General features: G+C 41.8%; 1 protein-coding gene across 4 annotated transcripts in view; it reads left to right on the top strand.

The window, feature by feature from the left end:
* DMD (dystrophin) overlaps nt 1-13,341 on the top strand; it is a 6,960,831-nt gene that overhangs the window by 1,794,004 nt on the left and 5,153,486 nt on the right. For all 4 annotated transcript variants that reach the window (XM_069204753.1, XM_069204754.1, XM_069204752.1 and 1 more), the window contains one exon: nt 4,806-4,929. In XM_069204753.1, coding sequence (XP_069060854.1) covers nt 4,806-4,929 — 124 coding nt within the window. The remainder of the gene's footprint in view (nt 1-4,805; nt 4,930-13,341) is intronic.

Genomic DNA, 13,341 nt, shown 5'->3' with positions numbered 1-13,341 from the left:
AGACAACCCATGTCAAAAAGGCTTTTTGCTGATGCTCACAAATCTGATAGGTATCAGAAGTATCTTGTGATAAATAATGAGAGCAGATCTGGGAGTAATGTATACGTGGAAGAGCATAATCTGCACATGGACACAGCAGCGTGACTGAATGGGGGAGATCAGCTGGTTGCATCACTGTCACTTTTTCTTTTTAAACAGACCACTTGAGCTGCAACAAAAAAAGGAATCTATAGAGCAGACTCTGCTGACTATTCACAGCACTCTATTAACATTTTATTTTAGCAAAATATTGGGATAGTCTAGCAAATGGCCATTTGAAAGGAATTGGAAGCCGAACAATGTAACAATGATCCTATCCAGAATAAGAAAATGGCCAGACCTAAATATCCATGTGTGTTAACAACTGCCCTCCTTTCATCTGTGCTGCTGCCAGAGAAAAACACTATATATTATGTAGTTACCTGAGACACTTTACAAGCATTACAATGGCATGTGTGTTCCTCAAACGTTCAAGTCACAGCTGTATGGCGACAACCACTTTTTTGTGAAAGCTTAAAACTTCTGCACAGTCAAAACATATTTCTCTTTTCATAATAACGTGTACTTCTTTCTATTACATGTTCCTTGTATAAGCAGGTGTAGGAAAGTACCATCTTTCTTAGCATGCTACGCCCACGTTCTGCCTGTTTGTCAGTGTGTTTTACCTGTCTCAATGGGATCCTGCTAGCCAGGACTCTAGTGCTCATGGTTTGTGGCCTAATGTGTGTGTTGTCAGTATGCATAACTGTGTCACTGAAGTTCTGCTAACCAGAACTCCAGTGCTTATGCTCTCTCTACTTAACAAATTGGTCACTATAGCTTAGTGACTTCATATTCCAATTCCAATTGGCACACTGGACCCCCCGTATAAGTCCCTAGTATATGATACCTAGCCCAGGTCTTTGGGGTTCCAGGAGATCCTTATGGGCTGCAGCATTTCTTTTGCCACCAATACAGAGCTCAGACAAACCTTGCATCAGGACTGCCACTGCAGCCTGAGTGAAATAGTGCCCACACTATTTCACAGCCATTTTCACAAAACTTAAGTAACCTATAAGTCACCTATATGTCTAACCTTCATTTACTGAAGGGTAGGTGCAATTTTACTAAGTGTGAGGGTACCCTTTCACTAGCAAAGGTGCCCCCACGTTGTCCAGGGCCAATTCCCCCGGACTTCGTGAGTCCGGGGATACCATTACACAACATGTGCTCTACTTACATGTCAATACATAATGTAGCTTCACAATGGTAGCTCCGAATACGGCCATGTGAGGTGTCTAAGATGATGGAATTGACCCCCATTCCAAAACTGGTATTAGGGGGACACTCCCATGCACCCTGGGGGCTCCACCATGGACCCACAATACTGCCAAACCAGCTCTCTGATGTTTTTAATGCAGCCCCAGCTGCTGCCACCTCACAGACAGGTTTTTGCCCTCCTGGGGACTGACCAACTCAATTCCAGGAAGGCAAAACAATGTTTTTCCTTTGGGAGGAGGGTGTTACACCCTCCCCTTTTGAAATAGGTGTTAGACTTGGGAGGGCTAGACTCCCAGCGCATCTGGAAATGCTTTGAAGGGCACCGATGGTGCCCTCCTTGCATAAGCCAATCTACATCGGTTCAGGGACCCCCAGTCCCTGCTCTGCTGCAAAACTTGATAAAGGAAAGGGGAGTGACCACTCCCCTGTCAATCACCACCCCGGGGATGGTGCCCAGAGCTCCTCTAGTGTGTCCCAGGCATTAGCCATCTTGAATTCCAAGGTGTGGGGACCCTCTGAGGACCTCTGAGTGGCCAGTGCCAGCAGGGGATGTCAGAGACCCCTCCTGATAGGTGCATACCTGGGTAGGTAGCTAATGCCCCTCTCAAGGCTATTTAGGGTCTCTCCTCTGGATGTTTCCTCATATTCAGCTTACAGGACTCCGCCAGGAATCCTTCGCATCCTCTGCTTCAGCTCCTGACCGTCGGATCAACTTCAGACTACTACAGGAACCGCTGTAACGGCAAAAAGGTATCCAGGACGACTCCTGTGACCTGCAACTTTAGCTCCAGCCAGCATTTGCAACAGTTTCCAAGGTGTGCATGCTCTGAGGACTGCCTTTCTTCATCCTGCACCAGAAGAACCATAGCAATCTCCCATGGAGTGACGGAGTCACTTCCCTGCTTCTGCAGACACCTGTCTGCGACTATCACCAGTACTCTGGTACTCCTCTCCTGATAGCAAGTTTGCTCCCTGAAACACAGGTGGTGGACCAACGTGACCCAGACTGTCCTAAAGTCCAGCTATCCAAATTTTGTGGAGGTAGGAGCTTGTCTCCCCCTTCTGCGGCAGTGCTCCTGTTAACTGTATCTTCTCCAGCTCCTTGGCTTTTGTGCACTTCTTCCAAGAATCGCACACAGGGTAGCCCAGGTCCCCAACACTCCATCCGTGTGACGCAGAACTCGCTGAACTGTTCTCCGGAGGCGTGGGACCTTCCTTTCTTGTGCTGTGACAACTGCACTTTGCATCTTCTTTGTCCCCATGTTCTGAGACTCCTGTGGGTGCTGCCTGGTCTTCTGTGGGCTCTCTGAAGTACTGAGAGCTCCCTCTGTCTCCTCAGTCCAAGTTGAGACCCCCAGGTTCCTCCGGAGTCCAGGCAGCTCCATTTTGAAGCAAACCACATACTTGCATGAACAAAGGCTTGTTGGCAGAATCCAGTGACGCAAACAGCCTGCATCCAACAACTCGACGTGGGACATCACCTGCACCAAGCAGGAACCTACAGCCATCTTCTTTGGTGTTCTTCTTTACTCTTCTTCTTACAGGAGAATCCACTTTTGCACCATCTTCTAGGTTGGCAGGGGCTCCTGTCCTTCCTGGACTCTTCTTCAACTCCTGGACTTGGTCTCCTCTCTCCACAGGTCTTCAGGTCCAGGAATCCACCATTTGTTGATTGCAGTCTTGCTTGGTTCTTGCAAACTCTCTTATCACGACTTGCAGTGTATCCTGAGGAAACTTGCTATACTTTACTCCTGCTTTCCTGGGATATGGGTTGGGGTACTTTACTTACCTCTGGTGTTTTCTTACACTCCCATTGCCCCTCTACACACTACAATTGCCTAGGGGGGAATTCGTGATTCGCATTCCAATATTTTAGTATATGGTTTGTGTTGCCCCTAGGTCCATTGCATTCTATTGTATATTCTATTGTTTGCACTATTGTATGACTGTACTTACCTGACTTTGGTTACTAATGTATATATTGTGTATACTACTTACCTCCAGAAGGAGTATTGCCTCTAAGATATTTTTGGCCTTGTGTCACTAAAATAAAGTACTTTTATTTTTGGTAACACTGAGTATTGTCTTTCATTGTGTATATGTACTGTGTAACTATAGTGGTACTGCAGGAGCTTTGCATGTCTCCTAGTTCAGCCTAAGCTGCTCTGCTACAGCTACCTCTACATAGCCTAGGCTGCTAGAACACTGCTTACATTTCACTAATAAGGGATAACTGGTCCTGGTATAAGGTGTAAGTACCTTAGGTACTCACTACAAACCAGGCCAGCCTCCTACAGTAGGTTTTTTGATTGAGATTTAGTGTTGGTCTATTTCCTTGTCACCTTCTCAGAAGGGAAAACTCCTTGGGCCAGATTCATCAAAATAGGATGCTGTGCAATGTAGCAAGAAAGCTTGCTGTACTGCATCAAATGAAGAGGGCACAGATGTGCCATATTTACTAAGATATGGCATGTTTCTGCTATCTCACTGCACTTGTGCACTAGGTGCTGCCTATTGCCAGTGCAGGCACACTTGTGTCATGGTGCCAGGGTGCCTGCATTGTAGAAAGGATTGTTTGTGTGCAGGGAGGGGCACTTTACTGTACAAAAATAATTCTTAGAGCCTTTTTCCTCTGTCAAATTGTGCTGTAGAATGCAGGCAGGGCCACGCAAGGTGGCTTTTTGTGGCATGGTACATCTGACTTAAGGATTTGGTTGCCTTTGAGACACCTTGCATGACATAAGGCATGCAATCCTTTGATAAATCAGGCGCCTAGTCTATATCAGACATAAATTGATGGAGAGCAGGGAGGGTACATGCTCGGGAAATGTAAGGCTCGTAGCACCTGATTTTTTTGTTGGTTAGTCAATAATATTGGCTCCAGGTTGGAGTTGTCAGTACATTTACAAAACTGGGATTTAACTGTAAAATCGTTTCTGCCCTGTAGTGTCTCAGGAGAGAGCCTGATATTAGAGAGAAATGGGACACGGCACAATCATTTTATATGTTTGTATCAGAGAAGCATATAAAATCCCGTTCTGAAAGTTTAAAAAAAACTCTTAAAATATTTTAAAAATACTTTCTCATCCGGGTTAATCCATAATAATTTCCAGAAAATGTGGGATCTCTGCTGAGCATGATTTTCTGTTTAAACTATGGCATCAAAATTAGCATAATTGTCTGGCCTTCTGTTTTTTTCTTCATTTTAATAACAAATGCACAAATTACAGCACGCTACTTATTCTTATTCGGCTTTAAAGAAATTAGTCTTAAATCAAACTTAGAAGACAACAGAAAAGGTGGGTGGATTTCCATTTAACCCTTAAATGCCTCCCGAAGAATATATTTTTGTAGGGTGCTACAGTGCAAATGTTGTCATGTGCATGTATTTACAGCACGTACTCAGTGGGTTACATGCATTTTCTGTCCTTCTTTGTATATCTGACTGAGCACTATTGATTTGCCCTCATAAAGGCCGATGATTGAATATGTTTCTCATATTTTAGGTTTGACGCGGATACAACAGAACTTCACAGCTGGATGACTCGCTCAGAGGCTGTACTGCAGAGTCCCGTGTTTGCAACTTTTCGAAAAGAAGGAAGCATCGTAGACATCACAGAGAAAGTCAATGTATGAATTCTTATCATCTCACCTTCTGATATACAATTCTAAAGTGTATTTCAGTGCTCGTATATGACACTTTCTGGTAATTGCTTTTGGCAGAAAATCGTTTCACACTGTAAATACTTATTGACCGTTTTACTGGCAAATTAGAAAGCAAAGCGGGCTATTTTTCTCCAATGACAGCCTCCTTCCACTTATGCCAGCCGTTGGTACATTTATGGAGCTGTATTTATAGTATGAGAAAAAACTGGGCCACATCAGATCACATTCCTATAGTGACTCGATTAGTGAGGGCAATATAATATTTGCATTGTGAATTATGCGCATAGCTCACAAGAAAGAACAGCAGCACGGGGAAGTAAAGCTTCATGGGGGTATCCCAATAGTTAGCCTTCTTATTTCGAGCGGTAAAATAAATGCAACAATACATACTTTAATAAAAATGCAAATTGGGAGCGCTGGGAAACAGCCAAGGTGCAAAAGAAATTGACTGCCAGGGCTAGACGTTTACTATAATTAGCATCCCCTTAAAATGGACAGAGTTGTATGAGAAAAACCTGTATTGCACCAGGTTTCCTTCCACAACATAATACACTCTGTTAGGTGAGGAAATTGAAACAGAAAGATTACCTGCCGCGATGAGCAATTAAAAAACATTCCCCTCGATCACTGACATACTGCACACCACCTCTGATGCTCAGCCAGGGGTTACCACAGGTGCCATAGGCCCTTAGGCTGACACGCAAAATAGGCCACTCCGGTTTGGGTAGTAAAATCAACCATTTCTGAGGTGCGGTAGGCTCATGATACGCCTTGGTCATTGTGTCACTGCACCACCTACATTAATTATACTTATCTCAACCCCAGATTAAGCATAGCTGCTCGTGGGGCCTGGGGAAGTTTATCAAGGAATACCTGAATTATTTCTTATGTACATTGAAATAACAGCAGGAGCATCTTCTGCTTCAACTCTATGCCGCATTAAGCATATGTTTTTCATGCAAGGTCGACTTCTCAACAGTTCTAAAGAGACTATCATGCATCTCTGATCGGTTGTCCGATGGCATACAGTAGACATTCCATACCACTTGCATTTTCAAGGTTTCAGTAGGGGTTGAGAGAAGATCTGTGGTCATTTCGTGGGAGTCTGTAGCACTGAAAACAACAGGAGGACATCTTCAGGTGAAACTTTTCTGGCCTCCATTGCCACGGACACAGAGTATAGATGTTCACCAAAAAGTGCAAAAAGCGGACACTCATGGAGGTGTGACCTCATTGCCAGTGTCCCGGACGTATTTGGATGCAAGTTGAGGAGCAGTGCATCAACTTTAATGAGGAAGTTTATTGTTTCGAAGCCAAAATATAGCCACAACTGTTTACAGCTCAAGATTGATCTACCAATCCGTATAAGCATACCGTAGAGTGACTTATGTGTACAAGCCCAAGGTAAAGTACTAATCTGTTCAAGCTCAAGATGAACCCATCTGCCTGTAGAACCTTAAAGTAGACCCACTAATGTGTACAAACTCAAGTTTGAACCAATGGTTTGCACAAGCTCACTGTAGAGGCATTAATGCGCACAAACTCAAAGTTGTCTTCCCAAATAGCCTAAAAAATTGTGCTTTTAAATCGGCAGTACTAAATTCCAAAGGCTTCTAGAGGGTTCTTTGTTAGACTGCATGATGTGCTTCTTTTGCCCCCAATATTAAACACCAACGATTAAGAAGACAGTATAAGCATATTGCACCTTGACAGTTATGTAAAAGGTAGTCAGCAAGTTGAGAAGATGCACACATCTCAAATATCATTTGAAGATGATGAAATCTCAATAATCTATGGACTTCATTCTCTGTCGATATACCACCAAAGTACTGGAATAGCAGAGGGCCTGCCACAAGCAGCCTACCACATTTAATTTGCCAATCAGATGGCAAGGATTTTTTTTTTTGCCAAAAGTGCTTCTGTAGACACAAACGAACTCATGAAGGTATGACAGTGTGAATGACCCAGCAGCAGTTTTTACTTGTCACAGAAGCCACACAAAATTGGGAATGGAAAATTTAAAAATCAATGTATCTGACATGTCAGTAGCTTTCCGATGACAAGTAAGGACATTTATGTTTTTACCTTTAAGAACTGCCATTATATGAGGAAACGTTAGCGTTCCTCACACAGCTGGGAGTTTTTTCCTGGTGAGTGGCAGATGTTGATTTTTTTTCTCTGCTCTACATGGATAGGGTGGACCTTCCTATGCCACGTCAGCTGCTGCATGCCAGTAGATTTGTTTCAGAAACATAACAGCCCCTCCCACCGATAAGTGACCCTCTAACTCACTAAAGTTACCTTTACTAGACTCTCTCTTCGCATCATTTCGCCCTTCAGTTCCAGAAGTTATGAACATGACCTTGTTGAGAACCACTCTACTACTACTTCTCATTTATGCCACCTCCCTAGTTTTGATGCATATGAATATTTCTGAGTGACAAAGACTTCTAGAGGGTTCTTCGTTAGACTGCATGATGTGCTTCTGTTGCCCCCAATATTAAACACCAACGGTTAAGAAGACTCTTTAAGCATATTGTACCTTGACAGTAATGTAAAAAGTAGTCAGCAAGTTGAGAAGATGCACACATCTCAAATATCATTTGAAGATGATGAAATCTCAATCATTTGGCCATTCAGTTACCGAAGTTATGAACAAGACCTTGTTGAGAACCACCCTACTACTTTTTCTCATTTATGCAGCATCCCCCGTTTTAATGCATACGAATATTTCTTAGTGACACAGATGCTCTGACTTACATATATACTGCACCTATGGTTTGCACCTACTTTCCCCCACTCAAGCTTAATAGTCTGGAGCCCTTTTTTCTAAAAAACAACTCTAGGCAATAAAAACAAATGTAATGGACTGATAAAAAGCACATGCAGAAACACATTATGAGGTCATGCCAGAGATTACGTCTTTCTAAGCCTTTAAATTATAACTCTATTGGGCCATAACGCACACTCATGCTCTTTCCCTTGTGATGCCATCTCAGCCACATCCCCAAAATGTATTTTATCACGATCCAGCTGTAGCTAGACCATGGCGACTCTTAACATTCGGTGAATATCACATTTCCTTAGTCCCTTTGAGAGGTACTCAACTTTTTCTCAATTCTTAAAAAAGCAAAGTAAAAGTACATTTAGAAAAGTAACTTGTAATGTCTAATTTCACACAAATACTAAATTACATAAACTGACCGAAATTTAATAAATTAAGGATCCAACATATGTTATCACCTACCCACTTCTTATAACTGCACTTGACCACGGCTCAGCAGCAGCAAAATAGGTTTGAGGGTGGGGACTAAAATGCAGGGTTTTACATATCGATATGTGTTATGCAGAAACAGCTATTTGAGGGAAGGTTTTGCATTTTAACATCAGGTGTTATGTAGAAGTATCTAAAAATGTTAGTACTACAGCCGTTTCATATGCAAATACAAGCTTATAATGCAGTACCTTCTGGAAACGTGCATTCTAATCCAAATGTTCCTCTTCAAGGGACACAAGGCTACATTATTCCTTCGAATTACCCCCCAGAATTCCTGGGATGGATTGTAGCTGTTGCCTCTCCAAGGGCCACATCTATACATTTGATAACTCTATCGATCAACTGCATGTACTGTCACATAATGCACACAGAGGTTGCCTTTTTAATTGTCCAAAATGCCAGTCTTGGAACTGATAGAGCGGTCCGTACTAGTATTTTACCGGTACTTTGGACGCTCTTTAGGCCGATGAATCTTTTGACTAAGTGGGACTCTATGTACCCTATATCGATCAATTACATTAAATCAATAATCAATAACGAACATAAGCAATACCTTGATCAACATAACACTTAACAATTAATCCAGAATACATTTTCGGCGAGCCCTGACCTTTCAGTCAGGAATAACCACACCAGTTTATTCAAAGTTAGTGAATTTATTTCCCTATATTAACAAAGCTAGCACAATATAGATGTGTCTCAACACCAAATGATAAACATAAATGAACATTAATAGCTGTCCATAACGTCGAAACAAGTGCAATCACAAGGCATTCGATAATGGCAATGCAACTCACTAATACTATAATCTGTAACGAACTAATTGCATACATTTAGTCAGCATAACAAGATCTCAAATTGCATCGTGCGACATAAGGAATCCTTGTCTAACCTCAAATTAGCATCGGCATGTGGGACTTCACGCAAAAACAATTTAGCAACATTAATTTAGAAAACTCCTAACTAGGGCTCTTATCAAAATCAGCAGTTGGTTACCTAAAGGAAACACAATGCAATTTTACAATTTCCTTTCATATTTACCAATTACGATCAGCATTCAAGGAAGTCTTCGTCTCACAGGTACCGTTTCTCGATCAGCATGGGTACCGTTTCGATCAGCATAGGACGGGGCAAAGGGGCAGGGGTGGACGGGGCAATTGCCTCACGGCGGCAAGGTAGAACTACTACTTCATGCAAAGGGACAAATCAAAGTTAAAGTCTCTAGGGCAAGAATCATTTAAAGTCTCTTTCTCTCGATTAGAGAAAGCATCAAAGTCTCTCAAAATGGCGTCGCAGCAAAGTGGGCCATAATAGCTACGAAGTCTACAAAATGGCGGGTATCAAGCTGGTAATAGCGCTTAATAGCGCAAAATGGCTGATAATAGCAATAATGGCTGCTTTCTTCTCGTACACCTGGGTTTTATAGACAACAGTTCAAATCCAGTAGGGTCTCCCATTGGAGGGTTCATAGGTTAGCTTCAAATTGTCCAATCAAAAACGACAGTTCTCAAGCTTTTACTTAAGCATACATTATCCTTGGAGATGGGTACGCAAGTTGCAACATTTTATGCCAATTAACTCACTTTCAGAGCTTCCATTGTCCGCACCTGCAGATCGACCTTGGAGTAAAGAGAAAATATGCCAGGCTGGCACGAAACCTTAAGATGAGCATGTGAACGATCTCAGTGGAAAAGTACAGCTTCAAGCAAAAATACACGTTTATTAGCACAGTGGAAAAATACGAGCATCTAAACCGTGAGACCAGGCCACTAGGCCGAAGCCTGCACTAAAGTTAGGCTAAGCTAAAGCATTTCAAACAAGCAAATCGTAGCACACGTTTATGATTATGTCGGATTAGTGCAATTCTAATACACCACGTTATATAAAGCATGCGTATAAATGTTGGCAAACTACTCTGAGGGCACATTTTGTCCCCGTACAATCTTTATTAGTTCGGTTAAAGTCACACATGATTATTTCACACTACGTTTACGCTCTAATAAATGTAAAACCTTCATTTTCTGCTTCATCAATCCCTCCTCTGATGACTACTTGTCATCACACCAAATCATGCCCACAAATTTTATTCCATTAAAATTCTGTCAGTTCTCTTTTCCTTTTAATTCCCCTAGTTTGCGCTTTGTATTCCTCTGCCATTCTTTTCATAATTTTCTCTTCTTTTCTTCTCTTAATTCTTTCCATAATCATTATTATTCCCCTTTTTATTCCCCAAATTCCAAATATGCAAATTATCACTATTAAAATTCCTTCTATTATTTTTAACAATATTCCATTCCAAATTCCCCCAATCCAATGTCCCACTGAAGCAAGTCCTTTTCCAACCTTCTCCCACACTCCTGGTTCTTTCAGTTCCTTCAAATCTGCACTTTCTTTTGTTAGATTAGCAAGCATAGTTTTAATTTTCACACTATTGTCAGGAATATAAGTACAACAGTGTCCTGCACCAAGCATTTTGCAAACGCCACCATCCTTTGCTAAAAGAATGTCTAAAGCAAGCCTATTTTGAAGAGTCATAGCTCTTTCCGCTGCAAGTTCAGCATCTATCGGGATTATAGCACCTGAAAACTTTGTCAACATGTTATCCACTATAGTAGACAACTTTCTTATTTTGATGGAATTCAACACAACTCCCAATGAAGGAATCATGGCTCCAAATACAGGGAGTGCAGAATTATTAGGCAAATTAGTATTTTGACCACATCATCCTCTTTATGCATGTTGTCTTACTCCAAGCTGTATAGGCTCGAAAGCCTACTACCAATTAAGCATATTAGGTGATGTGCATCTCTGTAATGAGAAGGGGTGTGGTCTAATGACATCAACACCCTATATCAGGTGTGCATAATTATTAGGCAACTTCCTTTCCTTTGGCAAAATGGGTCAAAAGAAGGACTTGACAGGCTCAGAAAAGTCAAAAATAGTGAGATATCTTGCAGAGGGATGCAGCACTCTTAAAATTGCAAAGCTTCTGAAGCGTGATCATCGAACAATCAAGCGTTTCATTCAAAATAGTCAACAGGGTCGCAAGAAGCGTGTGGAAAAACCAAGGCGCAAAATAACTGCCCATGAACTGAGAAAAGTCAAGCGTGCAGCTGCCACGATGCCACTTGCCACCAGTTTGGCCATATTTCAGAGCTGCAACATCACTGGAGTGCCCAAAAGCACAAGGTGTGCAATACTCAGAGACATGGCCAAGGTAAGAAAGGCTGAAAGACGACCACCACTGAACAAGACACACAAGCTGAAACGTCAAGACTGGGCCAAGAAATATCTCAAGACTGATTTTTCTAAGGTTTTATGGACTGATGAAATGAGAGTGAGTCTTGATGGGCCAGATGGATGGGCCCGTGGCTGGATTGGTAAAGGGCAGAGAGCTCCAGTCCGACTCAGACGCCAGCAAGGTGGAGGTGGAGTACTGGTTTGGGCTGGTATCATCAAAGATGAGCTTGTGGGGCCTTTTCGGGTTGAGGATGGAGTCAAGCTCAACTCCCAGTCCTACTGCCAGTTCCTGGAAGACACCTTCTTCAAGCAGTGGTACAGGAAGAAGTCTGCATCCTTCAAGAAAAACATGATTTTCATGCAGGACAATGCTCCATCACACGCGTCCAAGTACTCCACAGCGTGGCTGGCAAGAAAGGGTATAAAAGAAGGAAATCTAATGACATGTCCTCCTTGTTAACCTGATCTGAACCCCATTGAGAACCTGTGGTCCATCATCAAATGTGAGATTTACAAGGAGGGAAAACAGTACACCTCTCTGAACAGTGTCTGGGAGGCTGTGGTTGCTGCTGCACGCAATGTTGATGGTGAACAGATCAAAACACTGACAGAATCCATGGATGGCAGGCTTTTGAGTGTCCTTGCAAAGAAAGGTGGCTATATTGGTCACTGATTTGTTTTTGTTTTGTTTTTGAATGTCAGAAATGTATATTTGTGAATGTTGAGATGTTATATTGGTTTCACTGGTAATGATAAATAATTGAAATGGGTATATATTTTTTTTTGTTAAGTTGCCTAATAATTATGCACAGTGATAGTCACCTGCACACACAGATATCCCCCTAACATAGCTAAAACTAAAAACAAACTAAAAACTACTTCCAAAAATATTCAGTTTTGATATTAATGAGTTTTTTGGGTTCATTGAGAACATAGTTGTTGTTCAATAATAAAATTAATCCTCAAAAATACAACTTGCCTAATAATTCTGCACTCCCTGTATATCTCCTACCACAGCAGCTGCGGTCTCTCTTTTCTGGATACGATGGGATCCAGATGTCTTTTGAATCATCGATAGGTCATCCAGTTGATAAACCTTTGGGAACACTATACCTAGATAACATCTCCCCCACCATCCCATTGGAAGACGATAATAGGCATTATACCCACAAATGTAATATACACCTGGAATGACAGGGTCAAGTCCGTTCATCATGAATGTCCATTTGGCCTTAAAGATAAACGTATGTTTACACTCACTCGCTCCTATAAAAATGTTGTCATAATAAGATTCACCTCGATATATACAAAATTTCCCTACATGCCAAGCATCTAAAGCTATTTTCCCTTGTGTCTTTATTGCAGCAAAATCGTAATTATCTACTGAAGTCCTCTTATGTAGCTCTTTTTCTAATTTCGCCTTCATTTGTGCCCTTCTATCATCTGTGCGATCTAAAAAGCTTATTTCTACTGCAGAGAGTGAGCAGGTAAGATTTTCCCTATGAGCGTGAGCCGTTTCAAAAGGTTGCATTGGCTCGAAAAATTCTCTCATTATTTTAGCATCCCAATCTTTAGCAATCTGGCTTAGCTGCGCTATTATAGGAACATATGCAAAGGTAACATCATAATTCGAATAAAAATACTGTATGTTAGTTTGACCATAAAACCTAGACATTACTATACTACACGTAATCCCGTATGTAAGTGGCATGTGGTGATAAGTCACCCCTTCCTTTACTGATGTCGGTATCTGTGTACACACGTAACAATCCTTCGCATCCATAGTCTCAACATATTCTGTTAGCAAGCGATAGAAAACGTTATACGAAAGCTCCTTCCTATCATGCAAGAGCCTCTCA

This window comes from Pleurodeles waltl, chromosome 8, assembly GCF_031143425.1.
Source record: "Pleurodeles waltl isolate 20211129_DDA chromosome 8, aPleWal1.hap1.20221129, whole genome shotgun sequence".
Taxonomy (NCBI): Eukaryota; Metazoa; Chordata; class Amphibia; order Caudata; family Salamandridae; genus Pleurodeles; species Pleurodeles waltl.
Note: the sequence above shows the minus strand (reverse complement) of the source record. Positions and strands in the feature narration are given on the sequence as shown.